The 17551-nt window shown below is 66.1% G+C and overlaps 1 protein-coding gene across 1 annotated transcript in view; it reads left to right on the top strand.

Moving 5' to 3' along the window:
* Window positions 1–17551, top strand: part of LOC136170378 (SCO-spondin-like) — a 50935-nt gene that overhangs the window by 31429 nt on the left and 1955 nt on the right. Inside the window, 39 exon segments of the mRNA XM_065938527.1 lie at window positions 149–201; window positions 399–605; window positions 692–862; window positions 1006–1085; window positions 1959–2128; window positions 2635–2681; window positions 2792–2983; window positions 3076–3246; window positions 3545–3748; window positions 4018–4114; window positions 4219–4418; window positions 4755–4921; window positions 5462–5622; window positions 5900–6123; window positions 6691–6732; window positions 6878–7033; window positions 7532–7741; window positions 7912–8079; window positions 8818–8949; window positions 9051–9297; window positions 9569–9721; window positions 9809–9864; window positions 10047–10391; window positions 10987–11154; window positions 12118–12248; window positions 12494–12618; window positions 12858–12904; window positions 13189–13467; window positions 13812–13970; window positions 14117–14233; window positions 14636–14774; window positions 14928–15130; window positions 15209–15336; window positions 15437–15579; window positions 15687–15733; window positions 16033–16250; window positions 16561–16656; window positions 16794–16854; window positions 17097–17227. Coding sequence (XP_065794599.1) covers window positions 149–201; window positions 399–605; window positions 692–862; window positions 1006–1085; window positions 1959–2128; window positions 2635–2681; window positions 2792–2983; window positions 3076–3246; window positions 3545–3748; window positions 4018–4114; window positions 4219–4418; window positions 4755–4921; window positions 5462–5622; window positions 5900–6123; window positions 6691–6732; window positions 6878–7033; window positions 7532–7741; window positions 7912–8079; window positions 8818–8949; window positions 9051–9297; window positions 9569–9721; window positions 9809–9864; window positions 10047–10391; window positions 10987–11154; window positions 12118–12248; window positions 12494–12618; window positions 12858–12904; window positions 13189–13467; window positions 13812–13970; window positions 14117–14233; window positions 14636–14774; window positions 14928–15130; window positions 15209–15336; window positions 15437–15579; window positions 15687–15733; window positions 16033–16250; window positions 16561–16656; window positions 16794–16854; window positions 17097–17227 — 5845 coding nt within the window.

Genomic DNA, 17551 nt, shown 5'->3' on the forward strand with positions numbered 1-17551 from the left:
AACTTGATCACCTCTCAAAGACCCCCCCTTCTCCAAACAAGGTCACAATTCTGCAGTCACGTTCACATGTTAGGGCCCCGACATATGAATTTGAGGGGACACTTTCAGCCTGTAAGAGCGCCCCCATCGTCTGCTGCTTCTCCACCAGCTCCTGTGTCTCTGGGCTCATCACTAACTGCACCTCCTGGCCCTGTGAGGAGGGTGAGAAGGGGGCCTCTCCTGACTCCCGCCCACCCCCTCAGCCAGAGTGTGTCTGTGCAGGGTGGGAGGGGTGTAGCACGGGGGAGGAAAGCCCTCGGGAGGGGGCAGCCTGTTCTGTGCACCGCACTCTGTCCCCCGCCCTTTGGGCCCCTTCAGCCTTCGCTGTCCTCTCCGCCTCTCCCTGCTGCGCACCCCAGGTCAGCCCACGTGGTCACCCTGGACCCCATGGAGCGAGTGCTCAGCCTCTTGTGGCCCAGCCCGGCGCCATAGACACCGCTTCTGTTCTGGGTTCCCTGGCGGGGTGCCGTCCAGCGTGGCCCCGCTGCCCCTGCTGGCCTCGGCGCCCCCTCTTTGCCCAGGCCCCGAGGCAGAGGAGGAGCCCTGCCTCCTGCCGGAGTGTGACCGTGAGTCCTGTGGAGCCCAGACGTGCCTGCCGCCTTGCCCCAGCCAAGCCCAGCCCCTCGCCACTGCTTCCTCTTCTGTTCCCCAGGAGCTGGAGGCTGGGGCCCTTGGGGACCCTGGTCCAGCTGTAGCCAGAGCTGTGGCGGGGGTCTCCGGAGCCGGACCCGAGCCTGTGACCAGCCCTCACCCCAGGGCCTGGGGGATTACTGCGAGGGGCCTCGGGCCCAGGGGGCAGCCTGCCAGGCTCTGCCGTGTCCAGGTATCTGCCAGGGAGGGTGGTGGGGTCAAGGAGGAGAGGTGGGAAAGCTGCGGGGGGCATTCTGGAGAGGCGAGCCGGGAGGTGGGGGAATGGGGGAGTGACCCGCACAGCTGTCTACCCACCCGGGGCCCTACCCCCTGCAGTGACCAACTGTACCGCCATCGAAGGGGCGGAGTACAGCGCCTGTGGCCCTCCCTGCCCTCGCTCCTGCGATGACCTCGTGGTGAGTCTGGGCTCCTGACGGTCACGTTGCCGGCCGGCAGGGTGTGGCCCCTCTGACCTGGGGCCGTCCGCAGTTGGAGGGAAGTAAGGGGTCAGCGCCCAGCCGGCCTGGATCCTGGTTCTAGAGAGCAGCCCTTCTCGTCCTTACACAGCATATACGTTTCTCGGTTGACACGTTTTATGGTAGAAACAGCAGGAACACACAGGAAAAGGGCAGTCGTCTTGATGGATCATCCATCCTAAGCCCCGCGCCCGGGCGCGTTGGTGCGCAGACCTTGACCCTGTGCGCGCGTGAGTGCGCACGCGCATGCCGGGGCGCGGGGCCAGTCCAGGACCATGGAGAGGGACCCAGACCGGCCGCCGCCGGGGGTGGGCGCGGTCCAGTGGCGCCTGCGCAGTGGCGAGGAAGCGACCCCGAGTCAATGCAGACACCTAGGGCGAAGGGACGGCGCTTTGAGAAGCCCCGCTTGGGTCTGTCCAAGGAGGACGAGAGGCTCCACACGGAGGCGGGAGGACCAGGACACGGTGCCTGGTCCTGTCCTCTCCCAGGGAACCCCGCCGCCTTCCCAAACGCCCGCCGCTCTCGCCAGCTTTCCGGCCCAACGTCTGGAGGATACTCCATTCAGGGAAGCTCCTCGCAGGCTGTCCCTTCCCCATGCTCCTCCCCTGGAGGAGAAACTCCAATGGAAACTCGGCATAAACTGTGTTTAGGAAAGACAGCTATGAACTGGAGCATTGCACTTCCTCCCTTCTGCCTCCCCGCAGCCTCCTTCTTCACTTCATCGTGGCTCCCAGGCGCCCCCCTCCATCCCGCAGCAGTCCCCTTGGGCCCCCGCTTTCCACTGACGCGGGCTCTCCCTTACTTGTCCTCCAGCACTGCGTTTGGCGCTGCCAGCCCGGCTGTTACTGCCCCCCAGGCCAGGTGCTGAGTGCCGACGGCACCGTCTGCGTGCAGCCCGCTCACTGCAGCTGCCTGGACCTGCTAACTGGGGAGCGGCACCGTCCAGGCACCCAGCTGGCCAAGCCTGATGGCTGCAACTACTGGTGCGGGCCGGGGGTGGTGCGTGCGGATACGATGCCATGGGTGAGGGCAGGGCTAGTCCACTCCGTGTCTCACACACCCAAGCTCTCCCAGTCTCCCTAGGCTCCCATAAGCCCTGAGAAGATGCAGCAGGTACCCTAACCCCTGGCCTGACAGGTGGGGAAACTGAGGCAGCCAGCTCTGGGGGTCTGGGAGACTTCAAAGAGCTGGACTTGTGCTTTGAGTGGCAGGGGGTGGTGGTGTGGTGTTTCCTCCTGCTGTCTGGCCTCTTTCAGCCGCAGATGACCTGTGGTCGCTTCCCCGTAGGACCGAGTCTGTAGGATGCCTGAAAGTGCCTGGAGTGGGTCAGGGAGCAGGGGCTGGAGGTGCTGGAGAGTCGGGAGGGGGGCTGAGACCTCAGAGGGCAGCGGAGGTGGGGGAGAGTGGAAGGGGAGGCGGACGGAGAGGGGCATAGTGGAGGGCACGCGCCAGTGAGCTGCCCTCTCTCTGTGCCTCGTGCCCCGCCCAGCACCTGCTCCGAGGGCCGGCTCGCCTGCACAGACCTGCCTTGCCCAGGTATGTACCCCGCTCAGAGCGAGGTGAGAAGAAGCAGTCCGGGGGTGCAGGGAGGGTTGGGACCAGGGGAGGGATGGCTGCACCCCAGGGCTCACCATTCACCCCCACAGTGCCTGGTGCCTGGTGCCCGTGGTCGGAGTGGACGGCATGCTCCCAGCCCTGCCGGGGCCAGACGAAGACCCGCTCCAGGGCCTGCAACTGCCCAGCGCCGCAGCATGGCGGGGCCCCGTGCCCCGGGGAGGCGGGGGAGGCGGGGGCCCAGCATCAGAGGGAGACCTGCGCCAGCCCCCCCGAGTGCCCAGGTGAGACACCCCACTGGGCGGCTCCAGTCCCAGCAGGCTGGGACCTCTTGGGCCTCCCAAGGCAAACAGATGCTTTTGTATTCCTGCTGCAGTGGATGGAGCCTGGAGCCCGTGGGGACCGTGGTCTCCCTGTGACGTGTGCCTGGGGCAGTCCCATCGCAGCCGAGCATGTAGCTGGCCCCCCACCTCCGAGGGAGGCCGGCCCTGCCCTGGGGGCCACAGGCAGAGTCGCCCCTGCCAGGGCAATTCCACTCAGTGCATGGGTGAGGACTTCTGTGGAGATGGCGGCTGGTGGTGGTGGCTTGTAAGGCTAGGGAGATGTTGCCTTTGACCTTTGACCCCCTGCATCTTTGACCCCCCCCCCCCCCGCACTGCGTACACACATGCATACCACTTTCTTTGAGTGAGAGCCCTTAGGGCACTCACCTCGTGGAACTGGGTAAGTGAAGGTCCTAGCAGGTGGTGGGCATGGTGGGAGGGCTGGTCACCCAACTCTTGGGACATCTCCCCAGGATGGACCCCCCCCCCAAACCCAACCTCTCTGCTTCCCTCCTGCTGCAGACTGTGCAGGTGGCCAGGGTCTTCTCCCCTGTGGGCAGCCCTGCCCCCGCTCCTGCGAGGACCTGTCCCCCGGGGTCGTGTGCCAGCCAGACTCGATGGGCTGCCAGCAGCCCAGCTGTGGGTGCCCCCCGGGCCAGCTGTCCCAGGACGGCCTTTGTGTGCCCCCCGCCCAGTGCCGCTGCCAGTACCAGCCTGGAGCCATGGGTCAGTGCCTCCCCCAACCTGCCCCGGAGCACAGCAGCGCCCTCCCGCCTGGCCCCTGCCACCCTGCCCATGGGGGCCAGCCTGGGACTGCGGGACAGGAATGGGCAACTCCCACATCCCGGGGCTGGTGCCCGTTGGGGCTTCTGTGTCCTCCGCCTGCCAGGACCCCTGTCCCCGTGGGTGGAGACAGCAGGGTGGAGCCCTGAGCAGGGGTTGGTGATGGCTGAGCCTGTGAAGCTCCTGCCCCCACCCCCGTCCTGTGCCCTCAGGGATCCCTGAGAACCAGAGCCGCACCGTGGGGTCTGGGCTCAGCTCCTGGGAGAGCCTGGAGCCTGGCGAGGTGGTGACGGGGCCTTGTGACAACTGGTGAGCCAGGAGTGCCAGGGAGGCATGGGCTGTCAGCTGGGCAGGAGGGCCCCGGGGGAAGTAGGCAGGGCCCTGTCTTCTGACGCCCCCGCCCTTGTCCCCAGCACCTGCGTGGCAGGCGTCCTGCAGTGCCAGGAGGTGCCCGCCTGCCCCGGGCCGGGGCTGTGGGGCTCCTGGGGCCCCTGGGAGGACTGCAGCGTCTCCTGTGGCGGAGGGGAGCAGCTGCGCTCCCGCCGCTGCCCGCGGCCCCCCTGCTTGGGGCCTGCCCGCCAGAGCCGCACCTGCCACACTCAGGTCTGCAGAGGTGAGCCCCGGCCCAGGATCTGTCTGACTTCGCTCCTGATCCCCATCCTGGCCTTTGACCCTGACTCACAGGTTGCCTTTTGACCCCTCCCGCCCCATCTCCACATGCCGCCCCTCACCCAGGGCCGTGGTCGGCAAATGGAGGAGGAAGCAGGCGGATTTGGGAGGCAGGGGAGACTGTAGGAGCGGACATGACCCAGGGCCCGGCCCAGGGAGGGTGTGGTCCTCACGACTCCGGAGGGACCCTGGAGGGGATGGGCACTGGGGTGAGCGGAGGTGGGCACAGCAGGCTGCGAGGGTGGTGTGGCACGGGCACTCACTTGGGGGTCCCCTTCAGAGGCAGGCTGCCCGGCCGGGCGTCTGTACCGCGAATGCCAGCCCAGCGAGGGGTGCCCCTTCTCCTGCGCCCACGTCACCGGGTTGGTGGGCTGCTTCTCTGCTGGCTGCGAGGAGGGCTGTCACTGCCCCGAGGGCACCTTCCTGCACCGCTCGGCCTGTGTCCAGGTTAGGACCCCCCTGCCAGCAGCCCAGGGCCCTCCCCTCACCCCTCAGCTCTCACCTCTGCAGTCCCCGTGGCCTCTGGATGACCTCTAAGTGTCCTGACTTAGAGTTGGTGGCCCTGAGCCCCCGGGCAGGGGAAGGCACAGTTCCCAGCAGAGCTAGGCTCAAACGCAGGTGTCCCCATTCCTGCCTCAGGCCCTTTCTGCCTCCCTCGCTCCCCTCTCGCGTGTCCCATCCTGTAATGACCTCTGTTGACCCTGCCGTGGCCTGGCTAAGTGCTCTGATCAGGAAGGTGCCTGGCCAGCTCCGGTCAAGCCATAGCCTTACGTGGCTCATGGTCAGCCCCGTGACGCAGGTACACAGTCCCACTTGCTATTGGAAGTGCAGTCTCAGGGCCCAGGGCTGTCCGGAGCATCCTTCCCACCCGTCTCCTTCTCCCCACCCCGCTTCTGAGGATGTCCATGGGGGCGGGGGTGGGGGCAGAGGACTGGCCCGCGGCAGGTGGCTCTAGCCCGTGTCTCTGCCCTTTCTCCCCCACCCCAGGAGTGCCCCTGTGTGCTCACTGCTTTGTGGCTGCAGCAGCTGAAAGCTACTGGTGCTGACCCGGGGGCTCACCTGTCTCTTCTGGGAGAGGATGGTCAGCCTCTTGGGCCTGGCGATGAGTTGGGCTCGGGTCAGAGCCTCCGTACAGGCTGCCACAACTGGTGAGGGTGTGGGAGATTTGAGGTGGGGGGAATTTGAGGGGGATGATGAGAGTGTAGGAGATTTGGGGTGGGGGGAATTTGAGGGTTAGAGGGTGAGAGGATGTGTTGGCAGGGGGCCCTGGGTGGCCCTGCACCCCTTCCCCCACCCGCCCCAGCCACTTGACCCCGGGCTCACCCTGGCTCTGTCTCCTAGCCCTTGGGGGCTGACGTGTCTGCCCACACCCCTTTCTCCTGGGGTCTGAACTGCCGGCCCCTCATCCTCACACTCTCTCTCCAGCTCCTGCGTGCATGGGAAGCTGTCCTGCTCCGTGGGGGACTGCTCCAAGGCTGCTGGTGGCTTCGGCCCCTGGGGTCCGTGGGGCCCCTGCTCCCGCTCCTGTGGCGGGCTGGGCACCCGCACCCGCAGCCGCCAATGTGTGCGCCCCACGCCCGCTCCCGGAGGCCAGGGCTGCCGCGGGCTGCGCTGGGACCTCGAGTACTGCCCCAGCCCGGAGTGCCCAGGTGAGGGAAGGGGGGCGGGGTGGGAGGCATCTGGCTGGCCCTTTGTTCCTTCCTGTCTGTCCATCCCTGTTCCCACTCTGGGTCTGGCTCAGTGTTTCTCTTCTGTTCAGACACATTCAACCAAATTTCTGGAACTCTTGCCAAATGTGTGTTGGGGGTTGGCTGGGGGTGTGAGGACCCTGACCTTGGAGTCCAGGGGCTCAGATAACCCATTTCAGCATGGTGGTGGGGGGACCTTGTAGGAGAGTGCATGTGCTTGTGAAAATGGGGGAGGTTGAGAATTCTCCTAGGGGGACAGTCTAGGAGGGCTTCCTGGAGGAGGCGGCATCTGAGAGGGTCTGAGGGATGGAGAGGACTCTGACGAGCGTTGGAGGAAGGGATGCCAGGAATCGGGCGTGGCCTGAGCGAGGCCTTGCTACTGTGAGCAAGTGCTATGCTCGGGTCCTGGGGTGTCTGGGCTGAACCAGACAGCAACAGGTTTGGGGAACTTGACCACAGGCCCTGGGGCTTGGGCCTCATGTACTTTCTGTCTGGGAAACATTTCTGAGCAGGTTTCCTTTGGCACAGGGGCTGCAGGGTCCACGGTGGAGCCAACGACAGGCCTTCCAGGTATCAGGCTCTCCAGACTCCCACCCCGATTCCCTGCACCCCTCCCTCTGGGGAGCAAGTCCCAGGCCCCTCCCTCCCCAGCCCTGCTTCTGGGAACCCAGGAGCCCAGGGTTGACTCCTCGGGGGTCTCCTCTCCCCACCCAAGGTGGCTGGGGCCTGTGGTCCCCCTGGGCCCCCTGCTCCGGCACCTGCACAGACCCGGCTCACCCCGCTTGGCGCAGCCGCAGTCGCCTCTGCCTGGCGAACTGCACTGGGGGTGACGCTTCCCAGGAGCGCCCCTGCAACCTGCCGTCCTGCACAGGTGCGCCTTCTGGTCCTGACCTCTGACCCTGCCCCAGGTCTGGATCCTGAGCCTGCCCTCTAACGCATCATTCCAACCCCAGCCAGCGTCCAGCCCCAAGCCCCACATCTAATACTCCTTGTGCCAATCGGGAGTTCTCAACCTAACTCTGGGCCTTCTTTGTGGACCCCAACAGCTGTTGGGGAGCCCTGCCACCTTCCAGCCATCCCCACTCATGTGGGTACCAAACACTCTCCCCCGCAAAAAGGTCCCATCCAAATCCCTCAGCCACCCTGGGAGTCTGGGACTACTGTCTCCCCCCTCTCCACCACTGTTATCCCGAGAGAGGGGAAACAGAGGCCCGTTGCCAAAGCCACACAACAGTCAGGATCAGATCTGAAAGGGGGGCAGGATGGGGCATAGCCAGCCCCGGCCGAGAAAGTCGGCACTTGAGCTGGGGCAGGGAAGCGGGGGTCAGGGGGCTGGCTGCAGCTCAGCGTCGTCCTGTCCCGCCCGCAGAGCTGCCCCTGTGCCCAGGCCCCGGCTGCATGGCCAGGAACTGCTCCTGGACTGCCTGGGCCCCGTGGGAGCCGTGTTCCCGCAGCTGTGGGGTGGGCCAGCAGCGCCGCCTGCGGGCCTACCACCCCCCAGGGCCTGGCGGACACTGGTGCCCCGACGTGCTTACAGCCTACCAGGAACGCCGCTTCTGCAACCTGCGAGCTTGCCCAGGTGCGGTGGGCGGTGAGCGCCCGGCGGGACTGCCCTTCCTTAGCATCAGTGCTCCGCCCCACCCCGGGCCCTTCCATCTCCAGTGTGGAACCTCACCCCGGGCTCGGGGGACACGTGGGTGTCCCCGCCTGAGCTAGACCCCTCCTGCGGCCCTTCTCTTCCCCATTCAGTGCCCGGAGGCTGGTCACGCTGGAGCCCCTGGTCCTGGTGTGACCGGAGCTGCGGAGGGGGCCGGTCCCTGAGGAGCCGCAGCTGCTCGAGCCCCCCACCCAAGAACGGGGGTGCCCCCTGTGTTGGGGAGAGGCACCACGCACGGCTCTGCAATCCTGCGCCCTGTGGTACGGAGCGGCGCCAGCCCTCCTGCCCTTGCTCCCTGTGAAGCGCTCCCCACCCCTCTCCTCTAATTTCACCCCCACATCACTGTGTGATGTGGATTGGGGGGTGGGCAGGCTGCTGCCTCGTCGGCCAGTGAAGAAAACCAAGCCCCACGAGGGCAGATGGTGGTGGGGTCTGGGCTTTGGGCAAGGACTCCCAGTGGCCAGGGCTGAGCTGCCCGATCCACTCACTGCCCACTCCCACCCGGGACTAGAACTCATCCTCTCAGCTGTGACCCCCCGCTTCAGTTCCTGGAACTACCCGGTCAAGAGTTTCAAGGGGTTTGAGGGTAACAGTCTTGACATACCTGGTGCGTGGCAGGTGCACTGAGCCAGCCAGGTTGTCACCCCCCCACACTGACGACCCCCCATCCCTTCCATCCTTCTCTGGATGAACACAGAGGAGACACATAGGTGAGAGTGCTGGCTTTTAGATGCACCCATTCAGTCCAGCTCGGCAAACACTTATCAGGAGCAGGCTAGGCACTGGGCACTCACAGTGAGAGGAACTGACTGTCACTCAGAGTGTCCCCAGGACCCCCAGGGTCTCCGCAGGACCCCAGGTTTCCCTGGGCACCAGCCTGGGGGAGGGACGGGTCATACGGCTTCGCGGAGGTCAGGGTGGCCCCCATGGGGCAGGGGGAGGGTTCCCGAGTCCCAGGGCTCAGGGCCCTTTTGACTCCGGTCTTCCCATCCGCCCAGAGGAGGGCTGCCCTGCAGGCATGGAGGTGGTCAGCTGTGCCAACCGCTGCCCCCGCCGCTGCTCAGACCTCCAGGAGGGGATCGTGTGTGAGGAGGACCAGGCCTGCCAGCAGGGCTGCCGCTGTCCCGAGGGTAGGCGCTCCCATCGGGCACGGCAGGGCGGCTCAGCAGGAAGGCAGAGGGGGGCCCTGGGGCGCGGGCATCCTCAGCTCTGGAGGGCCACCTCCCCGCAGGGTCCCTGGAGCAGGACGGCGGCTGCGTGCCCCTCGGGCACTGCGAGTGCACGGATGCCCAGGGCCACAGCTGGGCCCCGGGAAGCCAGCACCAGGAGGCCTGTAACAACTGCACGTGCCGGGCAGGGCAGCTCTCCTGCACGACCCAGCCCTGCCCGCCTCCCACCCACTGTGCCTGGAGCCTCTGGTCAGCCTGGAGTCCCTGCAGCCGCTCGTGTGGGCCTGCAGGGCAGCAGAGCCGCTTCCGGTACGGGGCAATGCCAGGCCTGTGTCACCTCGGCCCACCGGGGCCTCCCGCGGCCTAGACGTAGTCTCTCGGACTGCCAGGGTTTCTGGATCCTGTCCCCGCCGGTGACTTTGTGCTCACCCCGTGACCTGGCCTTGGCTTTGGTCCCTAGCCATCCTTGCCTTTCCTTAGCCACCTCCACACCTGCATTGGGCTTCCCCAGGGGCGGCAGGAGGCATGAGAAAGGGCCTGGGACCATCTCTCACCTTCTCCACCCTGGGGCCCCACCCAGGTCTTCCACGTCGGACTCGTGGGCCCCAGAGTGTCGGGAGGAGCAGTCCCAGAGCCAGCCCTGCCCTCAGCCCCCGTGCCCACCCCTGTGCCTGCAGGGCATCCGCCCCCGCTCCCTGGGGGACAGCTGGCAGCAGGACGAATGCCAGCAGTGGTAAGCCCTGGGGCAGGGCAGGGGTGGGCAGGGGAGGGTGCCATCCTGTTGGGCAGCAGCGTCCCTGAGTCTGGGCTCCTCCCTCAGCTCCTGCACCCCGGAGGGCATCATATGCGAAGACGCCGAGTGCGCAGGTCTAGGGGGTTCATTCCCAAACTCCCGCCACCCTACTAGCCTCCCACCTCGCCCTCCGTCTATCAGTTCTGTCTGCATTTCCCTCCCGCCACGTATTTCCAACTGTCAGCCCCTGTGTGCTGAAGGTCCCGTCCAACCCTCTGCCCCTTTGCTCCTCTGATTTCTCTAACCTCCCTGCTGCCTCCCGCAGGGCCCGAGGCCTGGACACCTTGGTCCCCCTGGTCTGACTGCTCTGTCTCCTGCGGAGGCGGAAACCAGGTCCGCACCCGGGTCTGCGTGGCCTCGGCCCCTCCCCTCGGGGGCTCCCCCTGCCTGGGCCCCGACGCCCAGAGCCAGCGCTGCGGGCAGCAGCCTTGCCCGACACTGCCGGACGCCTGCTCCTGGGGCCCCTGGGGGCCCTGCTCCCGCAGCTGCGGCCCGGGCCTGGCCTCCCGCTCTTCGTCCTGCCCCTGCCCGCTGGCCGAGGCCGACCCCACCTGCAACGGTACCTCCCCACGCCTGGGCACCCAGGCCTGCTACGCAGGGCCCTGCCTGGGTGAGTGTGCATCAGAAGCAAAGCCCCCTTCTCTGTCTCCGACCTGCGCAAGATCCAGGGAATGTTTATTATCATAACCAACTTCCAGATTATCTCCCCAAAACATACGTCTGTCTGTCTCCTCCCAAGGGATTCCCAGGTGGCTCAGTGTTAAAGAATCCGCCTGCCAGTGCAGGAGCCACAGGGAATCTGGGTTCAGTCCCTGGGTTGGGAAGAGCCCCTGGAGGAGGGCATGGCACCCCATTCCAGTGTCCTTGCCTGGAGAATCCCATGGACAGAGGAGCCTGGTGGGCTACAGTCTGTGGGGTCACAAAGAATCGGACACGACTGAGTGACCAAGCATGCACGCACCTCTTCTCCAGACTTTTTTCAGTATTCTCCCTCTTCTCACCATCATCCCTGTGGGATGTGACCCTCACTGCTGGGTGGCAGGGAAGCCCGTCAGCGGGGATCTTTAGGAATTCTTGGCTTCCTTTTGCCCTTTGCCTGTTCAGGGTGTTGGCCAGGGCTGGCATGAGAGGGGAGGGTTGGTGGGAGAGAGGCTGGGGAGCCCGGAGAGGTTGCTGGCTGAGCCCTGGCCCCACTTGGTCCCTAGAGGAGTGTCTGTGGAGCAGCTGGAGCGGCTGGACACGCTGCTCATGCCAGGTGCTGGTCCAGCAGCGCTACCGACACCAGAGACCTGCGCCCGGTGGGGCCGGGGCGGGCGCCCCTTGCACTCGACTGGACGGCCACTTTCGGCCTTGCCTCATCGGCAACTGCTCTGGTGAGGCCCCCGGAGCAAGGAGCCAGGGATCTGAACCCTGGCAGGGGCCCCCCGGGGTCCCCGATGGGCATTGCCAGCTCCTCTTAGAGTGATCCTAGGGTGCCCAGGTCCTCAGAGGGCTTGCCCGTGCCTGCACGGACCCTGCCCCTGGCTGGGACCCTGCTCCAGCTGCTCCCTGCCCCACCCTCGGGTGCTTGCCCCCACCCTGCCCCCCAAGCCTTCACCGTGGTTTTCCCACTTTGCAGCCACAGGCCCAGCTGTGGCTGTGTGTGTGTGTGTGTGTGTGTGTGTGTGTGTGTCTTTTCTGTAGTTGCAGCGAGCAGGGGCTACTCTCTAGTTGTGGTGCTGGGTTTTCTCATTGCTTCTCTGGTTGCAGAGCACAGGCTCTAGGGCGTGTGGGCTTCAGTAGTTGCAGCACATGAGCTCTTGGTCTCTAGAGCACAGGCTCAGTAGTTGTAGTGTACAGGCTTAGTTGCTCCTTGGCATGTGGGAGCTTCCCAGACCAGGGATCGAACCCGTTTCTCCTGCATAGGCGGGTGGATTCTCTACCACTGTGCTACCAGGGAAGCCCCCAGCTGCGGCTTTGTGTCCACTGGTAGCTGCCCCAGGCATGGTGGGTCTTTACCCACATCCTACTCCAGCTGCCTTCCGTCTCCACCCCTCTGCATCACACCTGCCAATCCCTGGAGCTACCTGCCAGGGCCTGAACCCCCTGCAGCTTGCTGGCTCTCCTGGGTCCAAACAGTCCTCACCCATCCCTGGAGGTGCCTACAGGGACTGAGTGGGCATGGATGGGGCAACACTGGTCTTTTCTTATCTACAGCAGGGGGGCAGTATCTTGCACTCTTACTGAGTGACCTCAAGGGGAGGTGATGGGACCATGCACTGTGCCCTCTGGGTTTGGGGGGACAGGGGGTGTCTCTGGGCTGCACCCCCCACCAGCCTGCCTGCCTCTCCCTGCAGAGGACAGCTGCATGCCTCCCTTCGAGTTCCAGGCCTGCGGCTCCCCCTGCACTGGACTTTGTGCCACATACCTGAGCCCTCAGCTCTGCCAGGACCTGCCGCCCTGCCAGCCTGGCTGCTACTGCCCCGAGGTGAAGGGTGGAGCCAGGGGAGATGCCCCAGGAGGAGGGGTCCCTTGTCCACTCTCCCGCACCTTCTCCCCTCCTCTCCAAACCTCTTGTCTGGACAGCACTTCACATTCTGCCAGGCGGCTCTTCGCCCGCACCATTGACTCAATAGCATGTGTGGCACCTGCTGGGGGCTGGGCATGGGTGGGCATTAGGGTGACGACAAGATGACTGCCACACAGCCCTGTCCGCTGTCCCCTTCTGCACAGGGGCTGCTGGAGCAGGCTGGAGGCTGCGTACCTCCAGAACAGTGTAACTGCCAGCAAGTCTCAGGAGAAGGAGCTGGGGTGACCCTGGCCCCCGGGGACCGCCTGCAGCTGGGCTGCAAAGAGTGGTGAGTGTTGGGGGTGAGGGAGGTGGCACCAGAGGCCTGGGACCAGGGAGGAAGAGGGGTTCTGCAGGGCGGCTTGACCCCCACAGAGAAGGCCAAGCAAAGCCCAAGGTCCCAGCTTCCCCCTGCTCCAAATGAGGCCAAAGCCCAGGTTACCCCTACATGAGCCCCCCACCCACCAACCCACCATTCTGGGCTGGGTCCTGCCTCCTGAAGCCCACCCTGACCACCCCCTCCCACAGTGAATGCCAGCGCGGGGAGCTACAGTGCACCAGCCAAGGCTGTCAAGGTAACTGGACAGAGGAGACCAGCTCTCCCTCTTTTTCTAGGACTTGGGTAGGGGGCTGGATTTCTGCCCAGGACTTGGGTGGGGGTGGGTTTCCAGGACTTGAAACTTTCAATTCTAGGACTGGGACAGTCCCAGACAAACCAGGATGGCTGGTCCCCTTACTCCGGTTCTTCTGTTTCTAGAACATTCTGGTCACAGCACGAGCCCCTTGTTCCCGATCCACTGTGGTCTCTGGGTCTGGGGGAGGGTCCCTGGGAAGGATGCTCACAAGCCGCCCTTCCTAGGTCTTCTGCCTCTGAGCGGCTGGTCTGAGTGGTCACCCTGTGGGCCCTGCCTGCCCCTCGGCCTGCTGGCCCCTGCCTCCAGGACTGCCCTAGAGGAACGCAGGCTCCAGCACCCAGCTGGCCTGTCCCCCACCTCGGCCCCCACGCTGGCTTCGGAGCAGCACCGCCACCGCCTCTGTTTGGACCCTGAGACGGGGAGGCCGTGGGCTGGGGACCCAGACCTCTGCACTGTGCCACTCAGCCAGCAGCGCCTCTGCCCAGACACTGAAGCCTGCCAAGGTGATGGAGAGGGGGCGGGGGCCGGGAAAGGGGCGGGGCCGGCCGAGTAGGCTGAGAAGAGGCGGGGTCTGGGAGGGGGCGGGGCCTGGCCGGGGGACTGGGTAGGGACAGGGTCTGGGGAGGGGCGAGGCCTGGCCGAGTAGCGGTGGGCTCCGCTATTCCTGTCTGTTCGCGGCGGCCCTTAGCTGGCTGGCTCACCCTCCTGCTAGTTTCCAGGGTCTGCTGGATTTGAGGTTGGGAGGGGGCAGCAGCAGCTGGAAGAGGAGATAGGGGGCTCAGGGCTGCAGAGGGAGGCAGGCGGAGAGGGGTGGGCCTGGGCACTGACTCCCATTTTCTCTCCCCAGACTTATGTCAGTGGGGTCCCTGGGGGGCCTGGAGCCCCTGCCAGGTGCCCTGCAGCGGGGGATTTCGGCTGCGCTGGAGAGAGGCCGGGAGCCCCCCTGGAGGAGGCTGCCGGGGGCCGTGGGCTCAGACTGAGAGCTGTAACATGGGGCCTTGCCCAGGTAATGGCTCCAGCATTGAAGGAGGGGCCGAGGATGTGGCCCCTGGGGTGTGTGGGGGGTTCTGCTGCCTCAGTCCCTGGAGGTGCCCGTGGAAGGCTGGGGACTCGAGAGCACCCCAGGTCGGGCTCTGATCTTCTGGTCCGCAGGAGAGAGCTGTGAGGCCCGGGATACCGTGCCCACCCCTGACTGTGCCAACCAGTGCCCGAGGAGCTGTGCCGACCTCTGGGACCGCGTGGAGTGTCTGCAGGGACCCTGCCGCCCAGGTGGCCAGGCCATGCCCACTGCCTGGCCCGGGAATTCTGGGGAAGCCCACTGCCTCCTGCTGTCCGAGAGCTTGTGACCTGAGGCAGGCAGACGGCTGGGTCATGAGTTACAGGGCAGCAGAGTGGACCCCTGGGTCACTTTTGGTGACCAGCTGGGGGTCCTGCCTGAGTGAGCCTTGGTCAAGATGGGCTGTGTCCTGGGGGTGTTCTGGGGCAGCCTCAGAGGTCCCTGGGGGGGGGGGGTCTCCACGCATGGGGCAGCCTAGAGAGGCCCGATCCTGTGGGAGGGGCAGGAGGAAGGGCACGCCAAGGCTGCCCCAGGCCCTGGAATCCCTCTGGCTAAGAGAGGGCTCCCCGCGTGCGCCTGCCACATCCTGCTTGTCCCCCCACCCCCTCTCCCAGGCTGCCGCTGTCCCCCCGGCCAGCTGGTACAGGACGGGCGCTGTGTGCCTGTGTCTTCTTGCCGCTGCGGCCTCCCCAGCCCCAATGCTTCCTGGGTGCTGGCCCCAGCCGAGGTGGTGCAGCTGGACTGCAGAAACTGGTACGACTGCCCACCGGTGGCCACACAGGGGGACGGGGAGCTTTGGGTGGGAGGCTCGGGCCAGCTCAGGGTTATGGGGCATTGTTGGGGAGCTAAGGCTGTTCACCCTGACTCTCAGGGCTCTGAGTCCTTTCTGCACACCTCTGCCCCCAGCACCTGTGTCAACGGGTCCCTGGCGTGCCCCTCCCACAAGTGCCCAGCCCTCGGGCCCTGGTCAGCCTGGAGCAGTTGCTCTGCTCCCTGTGGTGGGGGCACCACGGAGCGACGTCGGAGCTGCAAGGAGGGCCCCGGGGGGCCACCGTGCCAGGCCCAGGACACAGAGCAACGGCAGGACTGTAACCTGCAGCCCTGCCCTGGTGAGTGCCCAGGGCGGGGCCTGTCCCGAGGACCCCCCCGGGACTCTGCCTCACTCTCTGCTTCCCCCCCACCCCCAGAGTGCCCACCCGGCCAGGTGCTCAGTGCCTGCGCTGTCTCGTGCCCACGCCTCTGTGCGCATCTGCAGCCTGGCACCCCCTGCGTGCAGGAACCCTGCCGGCTTGGCTGTGACTGCCCCGGAGGGCAGGTGGGCTCGGGCGCTGTGCCCTGACTCTCCAGTGAGGGAACCAGGCTGGTGAGGGGGCAGGAGTGGTGGTTGCGTGTAACCTGAGCCTGCCCCGCCTCAGCTGCTGCACAATGGCACGTGTGTGCCCCCTGCCGAGTGCCCCTGCAGCCAGCTCTCTCTGCCCTGGGGCCTCACCTTGACTCTTCAGGAGCAGGCCCGCGAGCTGCCCCCAGGGACTCTGCTCACCCAGAACTGCACCCACTGGTGAGGGCCGGGAGTGTGGGTGGGGAGGGCATGGGGGGTGGGGTGCTGAGAATGGGGATGGGGAGGAGGGCATGGTGGGCATCTGAAGAGAGCATTTGTCTTCCCAGCGTCTGTCAAGGTGGAGCCTTCAACTGCTCCCTCGCTGACTGTCAGGGTGAGATGCGGGCTGCCCAGGCCTCTGCTGGTCCCTCCAAAGGCAAGGCCAGGCTGCCCTAACGAGGGGAGAGGGGCCTGTGCTACCCCCAGCCACCAAGCTGGGCCCCACTACTATATGGGAGGGTGGATAGGAGCAGAGAGGTGGGTTTGGAGACCCAGATGTCTGGAGGCTGCTGGAGCCAAGTGGGCGGTGCTGAGGAGTGGGGAGGGACCCGGGGTGCCCAGTGTGGGAAGGGGGGAGTGGAGGCTGGACCCAGGGCTGACCTGAGTGGTGGGATGGGTGGTCTTCCCTGGCAGAGTGCCCCCCCGGAGAAATGTGGCAGCAGGCAGCCCCCGGGGAGCTGGGGCCCTGCGAGCAGACGTGCCGGGAACCCAACGCCACAGAGACCCGGGGCAACTGCAGTGGGAGGCAGGTCCCGGGCTGTGTGTGCCAGCGTGGGCACTTCCGCAGCCAGGAGGGCCCCTGCGTGCCTGCGGACCTCTGCGAGTGCTGGCGCCATGGGCGCCCTCACCCGGTGAGCCACCATGGCCCTCAGTGCCCCCGCCCTTCCTGGCCCAGGGCTCTGGACCACTGGTTTGTCCCTGGCTCATGCCCCTGCACCCGGACCCGCAGCAGCGGGCAGCTTGGCCAGTGGCTGGCACGCTTGGACCGTCTCTGACCCCCAGGGACCCACCTCCCTCCCGAAACCCTTGCTGCCGACACTAGTCTCAGTCCACTGCTCTGGCCGGGGGCCCCGGTGGGCTCGGGGTGGGGGGATGGGGTAACAGAAAAGTCTGTGGTAGGGAGGGGGGCGTGGAGAGCAGGTTCTCCCCCCCTCTCCCCAGCCGGGATCTGAGTGGCAGGAGGCCTGTGAGAGCTGCCGCTGTGTCAGCGGGGAGAGTATCTGCACCCAACACTGCCCCCCGCTCACCTGTGCCCAGGTACCCACCTGAGCCCCGCGGCCCCGGGCTCCTTCCTGGGTCCCTCCCCGAAGGGTGGTCTCGGGGCCTCAAGCAGGCAGTGTGGGGCGCTGGGCCTTCCTCCTGAGCGGACTGGGGGGGCCCCCCTCCCTCTGCAGGGCGAGGTGGCCGTGCAGGAGCCCGGGAACTGCTGTCCCACTTGCCGCCAGGAGGCTCCAGGTACACGGGGACAGGAGGCACCTTCTGCCTGCTCTGGGCCCTTCTCCCACCCCCACCCCGCACCCTGGGGAGGCCGCCTTTCCTTGTCCTGCCCACCACACAGATTAGCAGAGTGAAGACCCCCTGGTACTGTGTCCCAATACCTGGCCACCCCCACCCAACATGCCCTGCTCGGGTCCACGCTGTGTTGCCTCGTGGAGTCCCCTCATCACAGTCCGCTCCCTGTCCTGCCCCTCCCCTAGAGGAACAGCCCGTCTCCTGCCGGCACCTCACGGAGCTTCGCAACCTCACCAAGGGTGCCTGTTACCTGGAGCAGGTGGAAGTGAGCTACTGCAGCGGACACTGCCCATCCAGCACCAACGTCCTGCCTGAGGTGAGCATGGGGCGGGGGGCCTGCCGGTTCAGGGGAGGCAGCTCAATCAGCAGACCCCCAGGGCCTGAGGCTGTGAGCCTAGCACCCAGGCAGAGCCCAGGGAACATGAGCGGCAGAGTCGTCTTGCAGGCCTACAGCTGATCAGAGCCAGGTGGCCCGGCGACCTCCGTGGGGCTTGGGCTCCGGAGCCAGCTGCCTGCCTCCTGCCCCTCCTGGGGGTTTTGTCCCGCTCCTCCCTACTGTGGCCCCGCACAGCTCCTGGCGCCTGCTTCTCAGCCCACTGTGCCCCTCAAGACAGGCCAGCCAGGACAACAGAGAAAGTCA

This window comes from Muntiacus reevesi, chromosome 6 (assembly GCF_963930625.1).
Source record: "Muntiacus reevesi chromosome 6, mMunRee1.1, whole genome shotgun sequence".
NCBI lineage: Eukaryota > Metazoa > Chordata > Mammalia > Artiodactyla > Cervidae > Muntiacus > Muntiacus reevesi.